Consider the following 20,934-nt stretch of genomic DNA (forward strand, 5'->3'; position numbering starts at 1 on the left):
CATCCCCCTCCTCTCTGCTTCCTCCCTCCCTCCCTCTTCCTGCCAACGCGACCACTCAGGCCCCAGGGGCAACTTGTGTGGCACAGAATCCCCTCCCCACCTCCACCTCTTCTTCTCCTTCTCCCTTCACATCTACTCAGTAAAGCAGAGTCTTGCACATTCATCTCTTTACCTTACTTATCTGCTAGAGCCAGTGCAGCTCGTGTCACGACCTGAAGAACCCTCTAGATTGGTTCCCTACGGCTGATTAGTAACTGTGACTCTTCTGTGAGGGAACGCCGACGTGTCGAAGTTAGCTTGACCCAGTGAGCATTATTGTACCTTTCAGAACTTGCGTTACCGTGCAACCATCACGGTGTGGTCCAAGACTCCCACGCAATATGCGCACACATATGTGAGCTGGTTCGCAGGGATCACGAGAAACCAGGACGCGCTGGTTTAAAGGGGGCTTTTGGAAACAACATGGAGGTAAAGCTGAGGTACATTCAAACCACGAAAAAAGAATGTCACGTTGTCCTGTCAAAAGTTGTTTCTTGAAAGTGTGGTTTGGCCTGATTTGGACTTTATCTATTCTGTTATACCTCCCTCTTTTCTGACCAACCCCCCCAATAATTTTCATGCAGTCCCTAAAGAGTTTTTAGACTTCTCCAGTTGTAATGCACACATCCCAAAAGTCTAACAGCATCCAGCTTTTTAGGGTTTTGGAAGGAACTGTAGACGCCTCAGAGCATAAAGACACGACCAGAGGCGGGGAGGGCATGATGTGACCAAAGTCAAGGACCAGATACAAGTCCCACATCTACATGGTGGGCGCATTAGCCAACGGAGCGGCCAGGACACCCACAGTCGGCTTCGCTGGGATTGGTCCTCACCCAACAAATGTGCTCATGTGCGACTTCCTTCTCAGTATTTTCCAGGTATATATATATATATCGCAGGCCTGCTTTGCATTAATCCCATTGTCGTGCTTATTCATTTCTCATAGAGCGCAAATGGGGGGGAACCTCATGAAATTTCATCTGCCGTTTAACGGCTGTAATCCAGCGAGGACGTAATGAAGAGCTGGGAGGGTTGATACGATAGTTTCGGCCATGTTTAAACAACTGTATTTTGGTTGCAACCGTCTCGAGACGAAATGTAGGGTTATGCACATTCTGACTCGAGTGACGCGATCGACATTTATAGTTTGAGGAAAAACAGCCTGAAGAAAAAGTGTAGGTGTGGTATGACTGTGTGGAAAAATACACCCATGCACGCACACAGAGAGGGCCAATGATGTAACTGTGCACGGTGAAAATAATGCTAAATCACACATCAACCTTAACACACACCAGGCAGAACTCCTTATTTTTCATGGATGGAGCCGCCTTCATCCGCCAGCGTTGGTGCTGCTATGTATGTATTCACACAGGCTCCGTGGCTCACTCCTGAGGCCGCCTGCAGCCACTTCCTGTCACTGTGCTGTGCTGTAGTCTCATTGGACGAGGGGATTGACACGTACAAAAGTACAAAAGTGCGCTGAACGCGGCACGTTTGGTTTTATGGCTAGCTCTAGCTTCATATTTATTTATTTTATATTGATCTAACTCTCGGCTTATACACGACTGGTGGTTGTTCTTACATTTCAAGCAAGCGAAGCAATTACAAGGAATCCTCAGTCTCACTAAAACTCCATTTCCCTGGTAGGAGGAGGCGCTGTAGTACGACGATGACAACGCGGCACAGATGCCATCGGCAACCGCAGAAAGAAAACAAACAGCAGTGCAGCCTGATAGAACAAACAAAAAAAAATCTAGAGACATAAATTGTCATTTTTCCACTATCCTGCCATGTCATGCGGTTTGGACGGAGCATTATGTAGGCCAGCAGTAATTATGCTATATTACGAGAGAGAGTGTGTGTGTGTGTGTGTGTGTGTGTGTGTGTGTGTGTGTGTGTGTGTGTGTGTGTGGGTGTTTCAATCAACTACGTAACTGCCCCTCTTCTGTCACAACCAACTGATTTATATGAAGAAGGAAATAACTGCAGTCATGGCTGTCTGGTTCACTGACAGGGAGGCCGGGGTGACTCGAGGAACATTCATGCGTGTCATTAAACCACAATAATAAACCTTATTTATATGGCACTTTTATAAAGCAGAATTACAAAGTGCCTCATGATGATAATAAAAGAGCACAGCAACAAAATATACAAGAAAGAAAACAGTAGAAGGAAAATGTAAACAGATAAATCAAGGTTTGTTTTGCTGATGTCCTGTCCTTATCACGTAAAAAGTAACATTTAGACACATTTAGATTTGATTTGTGTTCAATTTGTCTGGCAATTGAGAGGAAGACCAGCTTTGGGTGCAACTTCCTGGTTTTATATTTGTCAAACCTGATTGTATTATTTCACGGTAATGAGGTCGAACGCAGACACCAATTCGAAATGAACACTACGGCAAACTTAAATCCTTCGGCAGCAAAAAACAAAAGTCATTTTGGTTTGGTAAATTCTTACATTGAAAAGATTTGTTTGGCAGCCGACTCAAGTCTCAGTCCCAGTTGCAGCCCACCCACCCTTCCAGCCCAGAACACAAATGCACCATACTGGAATTCTTTCCATACTTGCATCTGTGTTAGCGTTCAATAATAATGTGACATTTTCAAAAAGAAAACCAGGCACGATGTTGAATGTGATGGATGGGCTTTTCTTGAGCATGTTTCTGTTCTCTGCATATACACCACACTGAAATCAGATATTTCAGATTCAAATATGTAAAGGTCAATACACTGAGGAGTTTTTGCTGCCACAGTCTTACTTAGTCTGGTATGACTAGTAGCTTGTGGTGGCTAATGCTAGCAAAACTTTAGATATATAGTTTTTGAGTGTCTGGTCTCTGACTTCAGGCCTCTTCTCTACGTTTAAGCATGTAAACAGATAAAACACCTCAGTTTATCACAAAAGTAAAACAGGAAGTAAACACGGCACGCCTCACCAGAATTGACATGAATTCCTCCGCATTTCCCCACAGGATTGTCTATTGTTGCGTAAAACAGACAACAACATTAGGGAGGAATGAGACCACAAGCAATGTTAGCCACCCTATGTGGACTACAGTCAGCCAGTCTGACTCAAAACCTGCACCCTTCCAGTCAGAGGTCTGTTTCTCTGACCTCCAGGCGACCGCTGCCTCACTGAAAATCTGCCTTTGATGGAGCTCATATCAGCGTCTAATACCCTGTTGAACATCGGGAGATTCTCCTAAGCTACGGTCTGGTACAGTAAAAGCCCCGGGACAGTCTGCCAATTAGAATGGAGCAGCCTAGGAGCCTCCTGATTGGCCGCAGGGCAGGGATTGGAAATGAGGAGATGGTTACTTTGGCTCTGGGGGATTTAATCAGTGTGTCTCACCTGCATGGGGAGGAAGAGTGTGTGTGTGTGTGTGTGTGTGTGTGTGTGTGTGTGTTTGGCTGGCACACTTGGCCAGCTTTGCGGGGGGGGGGGGGGTCTGTCTCAGTGTTAATGAACATGCCCACCCATGTGCAGCTGTCCACGCGCGTGTCTTATGTCTTTCTGTGCATCTGAAAGGCGTACTAGCTCCACCTGCTGCAGTCCAACCTCAGCCATGTGGGGCACTTGATGTGTGTCGCAGCCTACACGATGGCCTTGTCAGTCTGTCACAACGTCCTGTATTTCGTCTTGAAAGCAGACCTCGATGGATTGAAGGAGCTGAAATGTCCGCCTTTTGAGAAGCGTTAAAGGGGAGACAACACAAATGATTTGGATTGGATGGATTTCTTGCGACCGTTTGTGAGGTGGATCAGAGAACTGTTCAGTCCTATGAGGGGAAAATGGAATACTACAAACTGATATTATATTATATCATAATGACCTCAAGGTCAAAGTGTTACAAATTAGCATGCTAATGATTGAAAATGAGTGTTTCAAGCATGTTCCTTGCTTTATCAGCATAACAGGTTGGCTCATATTAACCTCTCAGACCCCCCTGATCCCCCCCCCCCCCACACACACACACACACACACACACACACACAACTTCCCGCCATGCTAAGCCTTGGAAACCTGCCTCCTTTTGTAACACCTTCTATTGGCTCTGCTCCCACTGTGCGCTGTGACGTGGTCTGTCAGGCCATGGGGTGACCAGGTTCACACCTGTAGTTTACGGTAGAAAGTATTAGACTCACACACACACACCATACCATAGTATTAGGTGAGGTTTAGGTGTCCGCTGGGTGAGCATTAGGTAAGTGGATAAGAGTCCGGTGAGAGCAGGAGACCAGGGATTACCTTTAAAGCCACCATAACTGGCCCTACGAGCACACGTATGCATGTAAACACACACACACACACACAAACACACACACACACACACACACACACACACACACACACACACACACACACACGTATAAACACGCAAACACACACTAGACCAGCCACCCACCCCTGTGCTGAGAGGATTTTATTCCTTCATCTATGCTGGTTAAGAGGCCGCTGTTATTCTGGACAAAAGTCTGCTTTGCATAAAATCCCCTGTATTTATCAGAGCGCACACACACACACACACACACACACACACTCCTCCCATAAACATCCTGACTGATGACTCATGAATGACCTCCGGTTCCTGTAAATCAGCCCAGGAGATTATTGTAGGTTCACTAACATCAAGTGCACATTACACCGAAAGGGATCCGCAGAAATAATGGTGGGTTTTGTTAAAAAGCAAGCCAGCATGACACTGTTCCAGAGGCTGCAGAGGGGAGGAGAAATGGGAAAACAAATTTGTGTTCCCAGTGAAAACGTTACCAAGATATAGAGGAACATTTTCCAATGTTGAGCTGTGTGTACTGGTGCTATGAAACAAAGCAGATTTGGAAATGGAAGTTCCAGCAAACACAGCCATCCACAGCTAATTTATTCTTCTGCCGTCAGCCACAGCGCAATCAAGCCGTCAGATAAGGGAAAACAAAAGTGACATCTAGATTTCACACAATTTACAGAGTCAAAAATGTCTCAAGAAAGAAAACATGTGACGAGGGAAAAACAGCAAAAATCTCCTGAAGTGGTAGAAGCTGGAAAATCACTGGTGATGGAAAAGAGTGAGGGAAGGCAGGAAATGAGTAGAAATTAGAGCTGTGCCTTTGAAGCCAAACAGGGCTTGGTTGCACAAGCATGAGCGTTTCATCACTCAGATATCATACAGTGCCTTTAGTAAACTAAATGTATTGTTCTTTAGGTGCTTCTCTGGGATTCTGGATAGCAGGAAATTCCACAACTACTGCCGGGGAAAATGTACCTCAGGGCTCCGAGTGCCACCTTTTTAAAAGCCGTCAAAACACACTTGTGTGGCAAGATGTCCAAGAGGGTCCAGCAACAGACATGTGGGGACACAGGTTTGCCAGCCGATGGAAAGAGAGTAGGGTCCCCAGAATTGACATCGTAAACTGAGCAGCCATGTTTTCTTAAAATGTTCAGAATTTCTCTTCTCAGGACTGCTAACCGAATGTTATTTGTCAAGTAAAAAAAATAAAAATAAAAAGTTTGTGAGAGACATGCTATGCTAAATTAGCTAAATAAAAACATTTGAGTAGCGGTGATGCTGGAGAAGACAACATGTTACCTCAGAGAGACGGTCACCACTGTAACTTCAGTGACAAGACAATATCACTGTTTACAAGCTAATATTAAACGACACATTAGCTAACTAACGCTTAATGTTAACATGATCTTTTTCCCCACCTTGCTAATAATTAAATTAGTCTTTACAGAAGACTGGAGATAGTTATTATTCAGCGGGACGGTCCATGTGACTTTCTTAAAGATTTCATTTCACTTGTTTTTTCACACAGAAGTTACAATACTTTTGCTCATCCTGAAAAGCACTGTGAACATGAGGTCTACGGTTCGACCCTTCTCAAAATGTCTGCGCTAACTAGCAAACACATTAGCTTGAGCGTTAGCTTTTGTACAGTAAGCTAATGGCCAGAAATTATTATCTCCTTCCCGCTTAGGATGAGAAGCTAACCGCCGTAACTTTAGCGACGAGACAATATCGCTGCCTACAAGCTAATATTTAATAACGCATTAGCTGACAAATGTTTAATGTTAGCATTACAAAATGTCTGTGCTGACTAGCAAACACATTAGCTTGAGCATTAGCTTTTGTGCGGTAAGCGAACGGTCAGTCGGAGTGGAACCACACAGAAGTTATAATTACAGCCTATAAGTCGGGAATTTCCAACTTTGAAGGGAACATAGTGCTTATGTCCGGCGGGGGTGGGGACGCAGGAGATTTTCTGGCGAGTCCAGCTTTCTCTGGACGGGTTTTACTCTACTCTCATTTTTGATTCACCACTTCCTGTGGGGCAGACTTACCACCACACTGACAGCAGGATTTCATTTGGGCAAATGTACGGCGTGGTTGTAGCTTCACTTTGTGTTTACATGTGGCAAGCTGGGTTTGTATCAAATAAGTACAGCTTATTGTTTCCCAAAACAAAATGATTGAATGGAGTTTATGCCGCAAAACAAAATAAATAAGAAATTCAATGATATATTGTAAAGGGAAAGTCTTGACATCACTGTGCCAGGTGGTGCATTTGGGCACAGTATTTTACAGTAATCTCCTATAATTTCACGACTTTGCAGTTCATTGGGGAGGATTAGTGTAAAACTTTACGGTGTCCACTCAAGAGGGTTTTTGCGCCACACACAGAAAAGAGGCATGACACATCATGGAGTTTCATAAAACGTATTGACTGAAATCCAAAGTCAAATTAACAACCGAGCATGGGACAATGCTGTGTCCAACCTCCCCGAGCTCTCTGCTGTGGTGCGCCAGGGTCACCCTGGGTCTGTCAGTGGGGGGAACAGGGTTTAGAATAAGGCTGACTGGGCGAGTGACCACAGACACAGCTCTCCCTGTGAAATTCCACCGTCAATAGGGGCTTTTTCCAGGCCCGGTGCACCACAACCCTCCGGAGACCCTGTGTTGACTGTATTTGCAGAGGCTGAGAGAGAGAGAGAGAGAGAGAGAGAGAGCTGCACTGCTTGAAAAGCTCCCTCTCCGTCTACTGGGAAGGTGTTAGTATTAATAATGTGCAGTATTTTTTCAGTCTAGCGTCAGTATGGGAATGCCTCTATTGGTGATTTACTGCGACGAAATACTGACTAAACCTGAGAAAGCTGATCCATTATCTGCTCCAAACACTTAAAATTGGTCATTTGGTGTCATCGTCGGCGGAGAAAATTCTAGAGTAGACCAATACCTCCCCACCCACGCCGTTTGATTGACGAGGTGTCTGCTGGGACATGCAGTGCTGAAACGTGACAGCAATGTGAGCCAACTGAGGCGGTGACACAACAGAACAGAATAAATGAGGGTTGTTGAATTCTGCGTAGAAGTAACTTGTATACACGTGCAGCTGGGCGCTTCCAAACCACTTACATGCCCATAAAGCCACCTTTTGATATGCAGGCATTTTGGGAGATGTAGTTCCTCAGCTCAGGTTTGTTTTTGCGAAAGGCAGCTTTTCCCTGCTGGGGTTGGGCAACGCTGCTTTCAAGGAACACACATACTGTAAATCATCCGATCCATGTCCGAATATGTTAGACGCTACAACAGACAAAGCTGTGTGTGTGTGTGTGTGTGTGTGTGTGTGTGTTCCGTCTCCCTGCCTTCGTTCCCGCCGCCTGCCAGGAGGCCTCAGCTCACTCGAGTCACTTGAACAAGAGCAGAGCACCATCTTGTGGCCATAAGACAAACATCTTTCTCTTGCCTGGAGACGTGCTGCAGAATAAAGTCAATCAACTTTGAACCTCTGTCCTTCTGCCTTCATTTCATTCAAAAAGGAGGAACGAGAATTGTTACAAGTTTCCCCCCACACACTTAATTTTATTCAACGGTTTAAAAACATGACTGAAAATGAAATCAGCACATAAATGAACACAATAAGTGTAAAAGAAATTGTGGGTGTCATTTGTCATCAAGAAATGATGACTTAATTTCTGTCTTTGTTTGACTAAATATACAGACCCATTCCAAGGGACAATTCAACATAACATATTGGTTTATGGATGAACTACAATACTTTCTGGGAACTTGAGTATTTAAAAAAGGAGAGAAGGGATGGCATTGGTTGTCATGGAAGTGTAAAATAAATATTCCTGGCCCATTATGGCTTTTGTAACCAGCTGAATAACCAACCTCAAGTGCAGTTCATTTCTGCCTGTGCATGTATTGACATGTGTTCAAAATTGAGGAGGATGTGGTTGAAAGCTCCGTCAAAAGCCAGCATGAAGTCTCTGGAGACACAGGTAAGATAAGGAGACAGATGAAGGAAACAACAGATCTTTCTTAAACCCTCTACTGTCGGTTTTCCTTTTCTTCCCTTTTTCATTTACCGTCAGCTGGAGGTCCAAAGGGCCTCTGTGTCCGACCATGAGTCCGATAATAGATGCGAGTCTGGAGGAAAGGGTACTTTAAAATTTCCATCCGACAACCTCAAATATTATTTTGGAGATAAACTGTTACACGGTACAACCATGACTGCTTGAGGTGGGGTTAGCACATTTAAAAAGGGGAACGGGACATTATCACGCATTTGTCTGCACTTCCCTTAAAACAGCGAGCTCTCCTTAAGATGTGACCGACACTCCATATCGAGTTGCTAGCGGGAAAGGGGGCCGGTTGTGGTAATTGCTACAACCCTCATTGAGGTGGTTTGCAAACTGAGGGACACCTTTATAGTTAAGCCCTTTTACATTGTAGTAACACGTTGCACCTTATAGTCTGACACGACACTGGGGCCAGTGCTCGTTACTAAAAAAGGCCCAATGACGGCCTGACCTTCGCCGGCTGAGACGTGCCGGGCAGACTGCTAAATGGACACCGAGAGAGAGAGAGAGAAGTTGTAGGGGCATTTTTAATGTTCAGATATTGACCCTGTGGGAAAAGCTAGGAATACATTTCAAAAAAGTGACAAACACGAACGTGTGAGACAGTCGACAGAGGCGGCTGATTATCGGACACGGGCATCAGATCGTAGCAGGCTTGTACCTGCGCTTTGACATGTCTTTAACAATACTCATTAGCTGGCGCTCTGCGAAATCTGTCAGAAGAACAAAAACAAAACAAACTAATGATATGAGGTCTATGTCTATTGTATTGCACATACAGAGAAAATAAAATGCTTATTCAAGTTTGCATACAATGATGAAGAAATGTCCCCAGAAGAAAAAAGAAAAAAAAAAAGAAAGAAAGGGTGATTGTGATGAGCTGAAACTGGATAGAAAAGAGACACTTCAAATAAAGCGTTTTCTTGAAGTGGTGAGCTGTGGCTCAGTTTTATTCCCTCCATGATCATACTGCTGGAGAACTGTGGGACAGGAGCGGTGAATGAAAACAAGGCACGTCAAGCCGACAAACAGAAAACACCGAGTCCACCATGACCGGCACGATGCAGGCTACATCCACACAGCAGGTCTCTATTCTCAACCCTGAATCAAGCCCGAATATCTATTCTGGGATGTAACCCAAATCTGGCACCAACATGACCTGGGAGGTGACAGCGACGCCGAGGAGCAGAGGAGGGGTTTTTGCTTCTCTTCTTTGAGACAGAATACGCATGATTTCAGTTCTGCTCTCTGAAATGTCCAATAAGTAACTCAAAAACTCAAGTGTCCGATATTATAGAAAAAATATATATATATTCAAGTTGCTCAGATTCAATTTGTCATTTTGCAGATCTAACAACACTACGAGTCTCCAGCCATGCTAGCAGCTCTGTGAGGTTACACTTGAGGGCACAGCAGCGCTTCGAGCTAAATGCTAACGTCAGCATGGGCAACATGCTCACACCACGACGCTAACATGCTGAATGCGCTGCAGGTACAATGTTTGCCATGTTCACCATCTTAGTGGTAAGCGTGCAAACATTTGCTAATTAGCAGTGGACACAAAATGCAGCTGAGGCTGATGAGGACGGCTTTCGTTTGCAATCATATGGCCGTAAAACAAAAGTATTGGATATTGGACCTGATGATGTAAAGGTTTACAATGAACCCTCAGGTGGACATGAATGTAAGAACCATATTTCATGTTTTAATCAATCACTAAAAACCAGAATCTAGCGGCGCTAGATGAAACGTTAGGATTCATCCTCTGGTCCAGGCGGCTTGCCATACATTTTTGTACAGACCTCCATTTTTCCCCAAAGAGGTGGACTTCCCCGCTGACCACCCAACAGAGCCATGGCGCCAGCATGGCGGGAAAAAAAGAAAAGAAAAAGGAAATAATAAACTATATTCAAGTTTCTCTAATTCAGTCAATCATGTTGATCATCAGATCTAAAAGTTCAACTCAAAAAGTCAAGTTGGGATCAGTGAAATTCAGGCCAACTGGAACAAACAATCAGTCACGTGATCGAAAGAAAGCGATTTCAAAAACTTCAAATGACTTTCTATGAATTTGAAACAGGGGAATTCAAAATCATATGAAATCAGAAATATATTCCAGTGCTACAGACTCAGTGGTATTTAACAAAGCCATTCAGCAGTGGTTGTATTTCACAATAAGAAAAAAAAAAGCTCTGGTAAAAATTCAAATCATTACAGCCTGATTAAAGCTGGCATTTTTTTTTATGTTCACAGTATTCCGACAAAAATCTGACATGTCCCATGTGGGGGTGGGGGGGTATCTAAACTGTGCAATTTGACCTGCAGTGTGAACGTAGCCACAGTATTCTACCAATCAGGTACTGTCAGGCCTGATGGGCTCTTCAGCCACTTCTGTTTGTGGCCGACATGTTTCTGGCCTCTGGCGGCCACTGTGGTTGGTGACGAAGCTGGGGGGCCCTTTCAGATTAAAAACAATTATCTTTGTTATGCAACAATGATCAGTCACAGCTGCCGTTCTTCTCTATACAGGCAAAGGGCTGGTACTGCTGGTACTCAGTGTCAAACTGAGAAACAGGCAAAAATGGCTTGTGCAAAGACTGAATGCGTTTCTGGACTTGTGAGAGGCTTTAACTTTTATTTTATTTTATTTAAGAAATATCACATGTCCCACTTTCCTACCTGCTATTTAAAAAACAATAGCTGACTCGCAGCTCATTAAAAGGGGTACTCCAGCGATTTAGTATTTCCCTTCCTGACTTTTAGTCCCGTGTATGAAGTCAAGCTCCAAAAATACTGGATATAATTTCCCATGATGCAGCTGGATAGCGTCTTACATTAGAGCCTTGCTGCCTCCATCTATTAAACAACTCCACACCTCCACTTTGTAATCAAGCTGTTTGTGATCAATTTGTAGTCTCCGAGCCCAACCCACGATAACCTTGATGACATCATCAGGGTAGGACATTATATAATTGTTTTCACAGGCTCAGTAGGACCAACCACATCCCGTCAACCGATCTTCATGTCTAAATCGGTGGAGTGCCCCTTTAAGCAATATATTGACATTGATATTGATATTAACACTAAAACAAATGACTTCCTGTGCGAGTCGCTAGTACTGCCGGTTCCACTGAGAATCAACCCGTGAATCTACAGCCTTTTTGCGGCCCTCAGCTCATTGTTTTGGTTCACCGCTCCATACAGACCCCCTAACTGCTCTCACCAGTCACACATATAAAAATGTGTTGGCCGCCATTTCACACAATGACATCCGGATGCTGGTGAAGAAAGTCAAACGTCAAGCGTGTGTGATATTTTCCTTCCAAGTTGTTGGGCCACGTCGAGCACGAAAGGTGAGTGAATACTGGATTTACATTCATCAGGTGGTGAGGACAAAAAGGACAACCAGCCCGAAGCAACTGAACCGACTATCTCAGGACTATGTCGCTGCCTGTCATCAAGTGGTCAATAATGCAGCTTTTAAGACCATCATTTTTTGCATGGGAGTTTCTCTTTCCCTAGACAATATGTGATTGACAGCAATGCTATGACTTATACACCAGGGAAACAGTCTTGTCTCTCTGAGCTACGTCTGAAATGTATCATACGGACTAACTACATATTCCTTTAGCCAACACACACACACACAGACACAGACACAGACACACAGACACACACAGACACACAGACACACACAGACACACAGACACACACAGACACACACAGACACACACAGACACACACAGACACACACAGACACACACACACACACACACACACACACACACACACACACACACACACACACACACAATAAATGTTGTCTGCAAGATTCTTGAAATCATTAAAAAAGAAAAAAGGCAGCAGTTATAGCTTGGATTGATCTAAGAGTTCCTGAATCTAAAAAAATACAGAAGTCTTAGCCTAGCGGTAAAACTAGCGTCTTTCAGGACATTAACCCTTTTTTGTTTCGTTTTGTAGAAGGCACACAAACTACCACAAAAGTATAGTAATAATCTTCAAATGTGCAAAAAAAGCTCAGTTTACATTATTTCCTCAATAAAAGAAAGAAGGAGAGAAAAAAAGAAAAAAAAAAAGAAAATATAGTTCAGCATCTCACTCTCTCTGCCTTCCCCTCCTGTTTCGGTGGAGGGGAAAAGGATTGCAGCGCAGAGCCCACGGGCGTCATAGTAGAAATGTGCTTTAGAACCAACACAAACACCTCTGCATTTCTTCCATTGGCACTTCGTTAGCATTAGTGCAGATACAGGGGCAGAGGCAGAGTCTGAATGTGCAGCTTGATGTGCACATCTTGTCATGTGGTTGAACGACCGCACAGCAGCAGGATCAGTTCTGCTTTTATTCAAGATGCTTCAAAGAGACACGGGGACGAGGATCTCCAGAGTTAGTGTGGTGGCTGGATTCACTTAAAGAACAACCCAGCAGAAAAATTAAATGACACATGGTAGATGAAAGAAAGCAGCACTTTTGAGTTTGTCCCTCATGTTTTTACTCCAAAAGTAGTTTTGTAACTCTGCGGTCCAATTTTATTTCAGTAACAGTAGCTGTTATTCAGCAATAGGAGGCACCTCTGGTCTTTTAGTGTCTGCCACCCACCGCACCATCCCTCCATCTATCCTCTGTGTCCTCAGTTATTCAGATGCAGGCGAGGAGGCAATGGTGGTGGTGGGTGACAGCTTGGGGGCTTGGAGGGCCTGCGGGTTGACGATGACCTGGATGACAAAGTCCTTCTGGATCTTAGTGTCTTGCAGCCGCGTCTTGTCCGTGAGCAGCTTCCCGGAGAAGAACCAGCGCTGGTGGGTGGCGTCAATGTCATCCTGGGCCTGCAGCTGCTTCTTCAGCTGCCCTATGGTGTCGGCCATGCTGGCGCTGAGCCGCAGGTCCTTGCCCGTGGAGAGCCGGACCTACGGGGGAACAGGAAGTGTGAAAATGAACACACACAAACACAGGCGATGTGTGCCTTTCAAGGATAAACCAAGACGGTAACTTGTAATACTGTAATATTTCCTCCATGCATGCTAACATGCTCACAATGACAATGCTATCATGCTTTCAGCAAGTATGTTAACCCATCTTAGCTTCTGTTAGCATGCTGACATTTAGGAGCTGTGCTGGTACCTTGAGCTGGAATTCCTTCTTGGGTGCTACGGTGGGTTCGGGGCTATCACTGGGGTCCTCATCGCTGCGCTCTGAGATGAGGTTGACTGGTGGAGCCAGGCAGTAGACGGGCAGCTGGTAGCGGTTCCCGAGTTCGTCGTAACACTCTGCGAGGGTACCTGGAAAGAGGTGTCGAAGAAAACAGGACAAGCTGCAGTTTAAATCTGCCAAGAGAAAATATGTTACGTTCTGTGCATTTCAGATGTAACAACTGTGTGTTTTCTGTCCTCACCATGTGGCAGTGTGATACTGGCTCCATCCACTATAGCCTGGGCCAGCTCGTGGTCGTTACACTCCAGTGCCACCGCCGCAGCTTTCAGGGCGTCCCAGATCTCCTTACGGCCCTCGAAGGCCGGCGCTGTGTCCCAGAACTCGTCCCGCTTGCTCCGTAGCTGGCCCTCCGTCATCGGATAGTCGCTCTTCCACTTGGGACGGTCTTTCTTCAGAGGCTCGTTGCGCCCTGCGATGGGAAGGAAAAGCAAGGGAGGATCGGTACGGGCAGTGAGACGGCCTGTGGCTTCATTTGGTTTGAAACAGGCCGCGACAAGTGTGATCCCGTTACCTGCAGATGCCTGGAATCTCAAACAAGCAGCGCTTTTATGCTCCTTTTTAGCCATTTCTCAACAAGAACAGGATTTGCTTTTGTGTCGCGGTCCACAAGCTACAAGTTATCACCCAGCAGCGGCATGTGGTGTAGGTCCTTTAGCGTTTCTAAAGCTTTTTATTCCTTTAGCGATTTGTTATCCTATGGCCGACTATTTTAAAAGAGTTTTTTGGGATCCAATACGCTCCAGCGTGTCAGTGATTAGAGACGCAAAACTTAAGTTTCTGAGTTGAACTTAAATGAAATTCTCAAGAATAAGAAAAATAAAAGCACACCAACTGTATGGTGTTAGCTTCCACAGCAGAACGGTTCTGGTCTATGCAGCGAGACCCCAACAAACTTGCTGTGAGCATACTGATAGGCATGACGTGGGATGAAGGAAGAACAAGAAGCAAGGGGAAAGCAGCCTGCCAGATTAGGTATAATATATGGAAATAGAGGTTTTGACTACAGAAATGACACTGTAAAAGAGAGACAGTGACACAAACTGACAAACACAGGGAAGTACAGAGCATAAAACGTCCAGCATTCACAAATGCAAGTCTGTGCGCTAAAATATTTGCAGGTTAATCAATACTTGATATTCATTGTATTCTGTGACCAATGCTTCAAATGGATTTGCTAATCTAGGGTAAACGTGCACCGCAGAATGCAAAGAACAGGCAGACGGATTCATGAATAGCACGGCGTTCCCATAGAGTTCCTGTCTCGTGCTTTCATCTCGCAACTCTCAGCAGAGAGAAACGCTAGCCGTCACCAGAGACAGAGAACATCCCACCCCACTATGTCATCCGAATCTAAAATTAGGAGGTCATTCAGAGTTTGCAATATGCATGAAGCATGTGTAGCCTATATGCGTCTTGTAACCGTACCTGTGTTTCCCACCATTCAATATTAAAAACACGCAGCGCACCTAGGCCAGGAGAGCACTTATATTAGTGGACTGAGGGTCACACACACACTAAGACACACAGATGAGCTAGCATCAGGACAGAGAACCAACATTTCGAACCATTTCATTCAGAAGTTTAAACATCATAACATTCACTGGCAATTCTGAAAGCTGTGGTCACCTGCCAAAGACCGTGCCAGCTATCGTCGGGTGACTGGTGTAACATTTCCCACCATGGGTAGTGCTTCAACAGAACAGGGTGTGGTGAAGTCCTGTTCGACAACAGTATTCCAGCCACTGTGAGTGCCTTTAGCACTCAAAAACAGGCCCTAAACCAGCCTAAGCTTATATTTCCAAAAGCTGATGCCAGTCACTGAGGAGCAGGAGGGATGGAAAATGAAGAGGAGTATAAATGAGACAGCACACCTCCAAGAGGTTGCATTTCTTTCAAACAAATTATTTATAGTGCAGACGGCTTAGGAGGAGTAATTTGGAGGACACGGGGTGGTGTAGGATTAGCACTTGGAGAGGAGTGAATCCCAGAGTGAAGCAAAGGGGGCTTCCTCACCACCACTCGGCCAAAAGCAGCAGTGGACATGTAGAGTCTATGTAAGAGACAAGCGGGGGGGTTTAAAGCGAAATATATCGGTCCTAACAAGTCACTGATTATCAAAATAGTTGGTGGTCGAGGTGCTGATTGGTTAATGTTGTTGCCATCGGACGGAGTGGGGCCGCTTCCCCTTATTTCCGGTCTTTACGCTAAGCTAAGCTAACCGGCTGCTGGTTGTAGCAGATTACATGCAGCAGAACATGAATAGGCCCATTCTTCTTTCACTCTTTACTTACACGTACCATTACGTGATGAGAATAAATGTCTTGTTATATACTGCGGACCGCAGAGTCACAAATATTATTACAGTTGGCAATATAATGTCATAGTATTGTATTGTGAGGTATCCTGTGATTGCAGCTAAGGAGACTAATGACTCCCCTTTCCTAAGAGGGCCGACCGAGACCTCAGACTGGTTATCTCTTCGTGACACATGGCGTTATCTACAGAGGACATTTTCTGAAGAGGTGACATGCTAGGCAGCTAGGAATTTTGAAATTTGACAGAAATCATCCGAAGATCCCTTTCTTAGGACGCCTCAGTAAAAAGTGAGCTTAAACTCTATATAAAAGAAACGACTGATTACACCAAAAACAATGTATGGTATAAGAAACCAGATTTAGAAAGGTTTTGTGTGGTCTGGTGGATGGAGTGCATGAAAAAGTGGGCAGTAACAAAAAAGGAAGTGATTCAACGGATGGATTGTTGTATCAAAATCTAACACACACGAGACATGAGGCAAATGCATCGCAGACGCATGAAGCAAATATCTGGGTGTTTTTCTCCGGCTGGGCTCGTGATGAGGCCGTGATGAAATGCGTCACGAACAACTGTGCCGTGCGTCAGGACGCAAACACAGCAACACACCCGACATAGCCATGGGTGGCTGTTAAAGGATTACCTGCCTCTTGGAAAAGCATGTTCAGCTGTAACGCCTGTAAAAAAAAAAAGGCATTTAACAGCCTCTCACATTCCCCCGACATGAGGCAAATAAATAAATGCAGGGTGTTTCCAGACATCAGTGAACTCGCAGTGGAGCGGTGGATAGAAGGGAAGTACCCTCTTTAACCGGACACAGGCTAAATCCATGTATGACTGCATTTCCTCAGGACACACGCGGGCGCACACGCACACACACACACACCTCCAATTTCCCTACAGAGCTGACAAACTCACATCTGCGTCATCTCACTTTAGCTTTAATTACTTTAACGGTCATGTTCTACAGGACATCTCAAACTATGCTTTGAGTTTAGGTATATCTATTTCCGGGGTCAAGGGTGAGCTAAAATACATTTTCTGCCTTTTTTTGGTTGATTCTATTACAGCAAGTGTTTTTGCTGATTAATGCTACGGCTAGCTAGAAAGCGTAGCAATGAAATGTGTTGTTAACAGGGCTTATTCGTTTACACTGCAAAAAAAAGCAGAAAATTCTCCGATTATTTAAGAAGCTGGAACTAAGGAATTTTTCAAACGATGAACTGATTATCATTTTCTTCCCGGTAACCCCACCACCCTGGGTTTGGATCTAGCCAACCTTTTGCTGTATAGCTATTGCCCCGTCTACATATTTCCTGTTGCTCTCCACTATCACCTGTCAAATGAAAGGCAGTTCAAAAGATGCAGTCATGATGTTAAAAAAAAAAAGGAAACTGAAAGAATGCACTGGCGTTTATTGTAGCCCCAAAACTCAAGGCAGTGATGAAGCCTTGTTCTATCAGAGTATATTCCAGCCTTGAGGAATTGGGCAACTGAGACGTTTTATCCCTCGAGGGATGGGTTGTGAAAAATTGAGCTCTTCCCCTCACATGACATGATGGGACCTGTTCCTTTTGATCGAAGCCCGGTCTAGTTAGCAGGGAGTGTCTTGTTGATACCAATCAGGGTGGGGAAATTACCACGAGCCACTGCCAAAACCTGGCCTCAACTTTAAATAGTCCATCCAATGCTCCTTTTGGCAGGTAACAAAGAGAGACAAATTATATTCTGCTCTCAAAATCTATATCAGATGTTCATTTTGGAACGCAGCCATGTGGCCAGGGGTCAAAAAACTTTAAATTCTCTGAGACTGATGCAACAAAGCTGGAGTCAAAACGTCCCGTCTTTCTGATGTTAACTGGAGAAAAACATTCCTGCTGGGGAAAAAAAAAAAAAAAAAAAGACTGAAAAAAACTTTCCATCGGTAAATTCAGGAGGAAACGAAGGGGACAGGCCCTGCATCCAAATGAACAACAGACACTTAGATTCCTAAACAGTCACAAAGGGGACTTTATTGCTCTGGATGTGCTGAACTGCATTCGTTTAAGTCCTCATCCCACTTTTTGTCAGATCTCACAGATCAGTTTGTTCTTATTGACTTCAGATCACCATTTCCTGTTTCCGTTTAAATTAGTGCTTTATCGGGGTCCTGCCTGGGGGACCCCAGTCAAAAAGCACCCAATTCCGCCTATGCAGTTTCAACAGATGGAACTCTTTTACTGAGTTCATGTTTGCCATGGGTCCTAATTGAAAGTATCCCCCACTATCAGAGGAGGTTGGAGTACTCTGTCAGTCATTTTGAAGCAGACAGACACAGATTTCCTCATATGTTGATGCCCATAAATGCTGCTCTTCTCACATTGATTACATGACTATTGATGTTTTGAGTAGACAAAGTTACAATTTTGCTGTGATGGTTGTTTCTTACAGTCCTTGCATGTTAAATATGTCTGTACGATGAGCTGCTGGAGTGTCTGCCCAAGTCAATGGAGTTGTTCAATTCTACCAGAGGGCACATCTCGGAAGGGGCCTAAAGGTCGTTTCCCATCCTAAGTGAGTTTACAACAACATTCATAAACCTGCAGGTCTGTAAAGCCTCTAAACATCCACCATAAATGATATATATATATATATAAAAAAGGTCCCACTTAACATCACTGACATTGTTGTCTGGGGTCGAAACTATGCAGAAATTCGGAGCGTCTGCCAGTTTCCGCTGTGCGGCGCCTGCGTCATTCAGTTTAGTCTGGTTGTAAATACAACATTCACTCTTGCTAAGTGCTGAAGCAGCAATCCAAATTCTATCCGTCACCCTCAAAGACAAGCGTAAAAGAACAAAAACGTGGCAGTTCGCCAGTGTTTATCTTTGGAAGAATGTTATCTTCCGGGAAGGTGAGTGACTAATGGACGTGAACTCAAGTCCCTGATGTGAATAATCGGCATATCAGCGACTTTTGGTAGTCAACGCAGCCTCTTACAGCTTCAGTGTTGCCATTTAGAGTAACCACAGCCTCCTGCTTGGTCACGAGTCCACATTAAAACTGCAGTGGTGTTCGCAGGGCTACCATATCGCCACTTTTAAAAGATAGCAATTCACCCAACTAGCTCACCGCTGCGGGATTAAGTGTGACGCTCGAAACTCCTGTGTTAGAAAATTGCCGGCCTTGCTGTGGGTGAAATGTCGGGCAAATATAGGTTGTGGAGTCGGTGAATTTGGGAGTAAACAGTGTTGAGAGTGTGTCTGGGACAGCAGTGTTTGCGTAGGTGCTCAACTAACAGCAGCTGACTCTCCACGCAAAATCCCAAAATTCAAACTGGTACCTGCCAGTGTCGTTCCCCTTTATTTGCTGTTGCGTAATTTGTTATATCAGGCACTTCAGCACTTGTGACTGTACAATATGATCACTATCTAACTGACCCACGTGAACAAAAGCGCTGTATAAACATTGGCCCTAAGCCTGCAGATATGCAGGTTTGTGAACGCAAATGGATCACTGACCCCGGAGAAAGACCACCCAGTGCGATGCATCCCTCTGTTGAGCAGCAGTCAGTTTGCCCACGGTAAACCAAAAAAAAAAGGTGAGCAAGGGGGTGAAACCCAATCACAAGTGGTCACTTGAGATGCATCTGTGTCTGATGCAGGAGTGAAACAGGCCTGGATACAGTGAGTCTCAGTGAGGGTAGACTTGTGCACTTTAAAGTGTATTGGGAGCGTACATACTTAATATACTGGGCAGTTGTCAGATGCCACAACAGGGCTTAACACACCGAACCAGCAAAAGATGTCAAAACCAGCATGATTTCGCAATGCCATCAGTTAGGATAACAGAAGGAAGGTGCTGCAAGAATAACAGTTTTAAATTGCATCTCATCTCTCTCTCTCTGTCTCTCTCACTCTCTCTCACACACACACACGCACACACGCACACACGCACACTGTAGTCTTACCTCCTCGTCCACCGTTCCTGGATGAGCCTCGGCTCTGCGTGTCCTCCCAGCCTTCCCAGTATCTCCCCACACAGCCTCCCATGGTTTTGGAGGGGCTGTAGAATGTTTCCAAGCGTCTTACTAGCTGAACAGGGGGGCCATCACGGACGAAGACGGTGAACTAGGTCCGGTGAGAAGGACGGGTCGCAGGTCCAACGTTGCGAGCCTGATAGACCTGATAGATCATTCGTAACAGCAAAGATGTCTGTAAGGTCGTGGCTTAATGTGCGTTTTCTCTCTTCGTGTATCGCCGCTGTTTGTGTTAAGACGCGACCCCACAAGATTTAAAGCTCGTGGCCCGCACTAACGCTACAAGAGTTTGATAGCCAAGCCAGCAAGCCGCCGCAACATCCGCAAAACTCTCTTGTAAATGTCAGAACATAACCAGCAACGTGCCAGTGGTCTAACTTGCCTGTTAAGTTGGGCTAGTAGTCCAGCAGTCCAACCAGCGCGCACCTTCCTCGCTAACAAGCTAACAGGGCCAACCAGCTAGCTACCACAACATCAGTATAAACACAAACTTCCTCGCACTCGTGACCATTTCCTTGCACGTTGAGTTTCTCCCAAATGCAGTGGATAGTTTCAGTTTCCCGCAGCCCTTGGCGTGCCACTTCAAGTCGTTGGCGTTGTCTCCAGATGTTTTTCTTTAAATCCCCTAAACGTTACTTCCCTCTCCGCTGGTTAAAGGTGACTAGCGGCGGAGCTAGCGCCACCGAACTTTTTACGCCTGCGCGTAAGCACGCAGGCAGGTGTTGGGTTCTCTTACGTCAGGGCGAAAAGCAATTATGAAATGACAGGAGAGCAAATAAATTCGACACCGACGGAGGTATCCCAGAGCTATTTTGTACAGCGACGATGCTTCTTGTTTTCAGTATACTATTTGTAATGATACTGGTAGTAATTCATTCATTCAGTACAAAAGCACGGTGCCTCAGTGAAATGGGAGAATATCACAGATAATTCGGTTTTTGCTGTACTCTTTGCAGTGTATTGGAATTCGGA

General features: G+C 44.9%; 1 protein-coding gene across 2 annotated transcripts; it reads right to left on the minus strand.

Annotated features, from left to right (window-relative positions):
* Nucleotides 1-12,348: 12,348 nt before the first annotated feature.
* ubtd1b (ubiquitin domain containing 1b) lies at nt 12,349-19,975 on the minus strand. 2 transcript variants are annotated; one of them, XM_070927338.1, is made up of 5 exons: nt 19,883-19,975; nt 17,200-17,203; nt 13,814-14,041; nt 13,543-13,700; nt 12,349-13,328 (listed from the first exon to the last, which is right to left on the minus strand). In XM_070927338.1, exons 1-5 carry the CDS (start codon nt 19,973-19,975, stop codon nt 13,056-13,058), a joined length of 756 nt encoding a protein of 251 aa, XP_070783439.1. In that variant the 3' UTR covers nt 12,349-13,055. The 2 variants fall into 2 exon arrangements, with proteins under 2 accessions (XP_070783439.1, XP_070783438.1); XM_070927337.1 differs by lacking the exon at nt 17,200-17,203 and having other exon boundaries at nt 19,894-19,975.
* Nucleotides 19,976-20,934: the final 959 nt, after the last annotated feature.

The sequence above is a fragment of the Enoplosus armatus genome, chromosome 20, assembly GCF_043641665.1.
Source record: "Enoplosus armatus isolate fEnoArm2 chromosome 20, fEnoArm2.hap1, whole genome shotgun sequence".
In the NCBI taxonomy this organism is placed as follows: Eukaryota; Metazoa; Chordata; class Actinopteri; order Centrarchiformes; family Enoplosidae; genus Enoplosus; species Enoplosus armatus.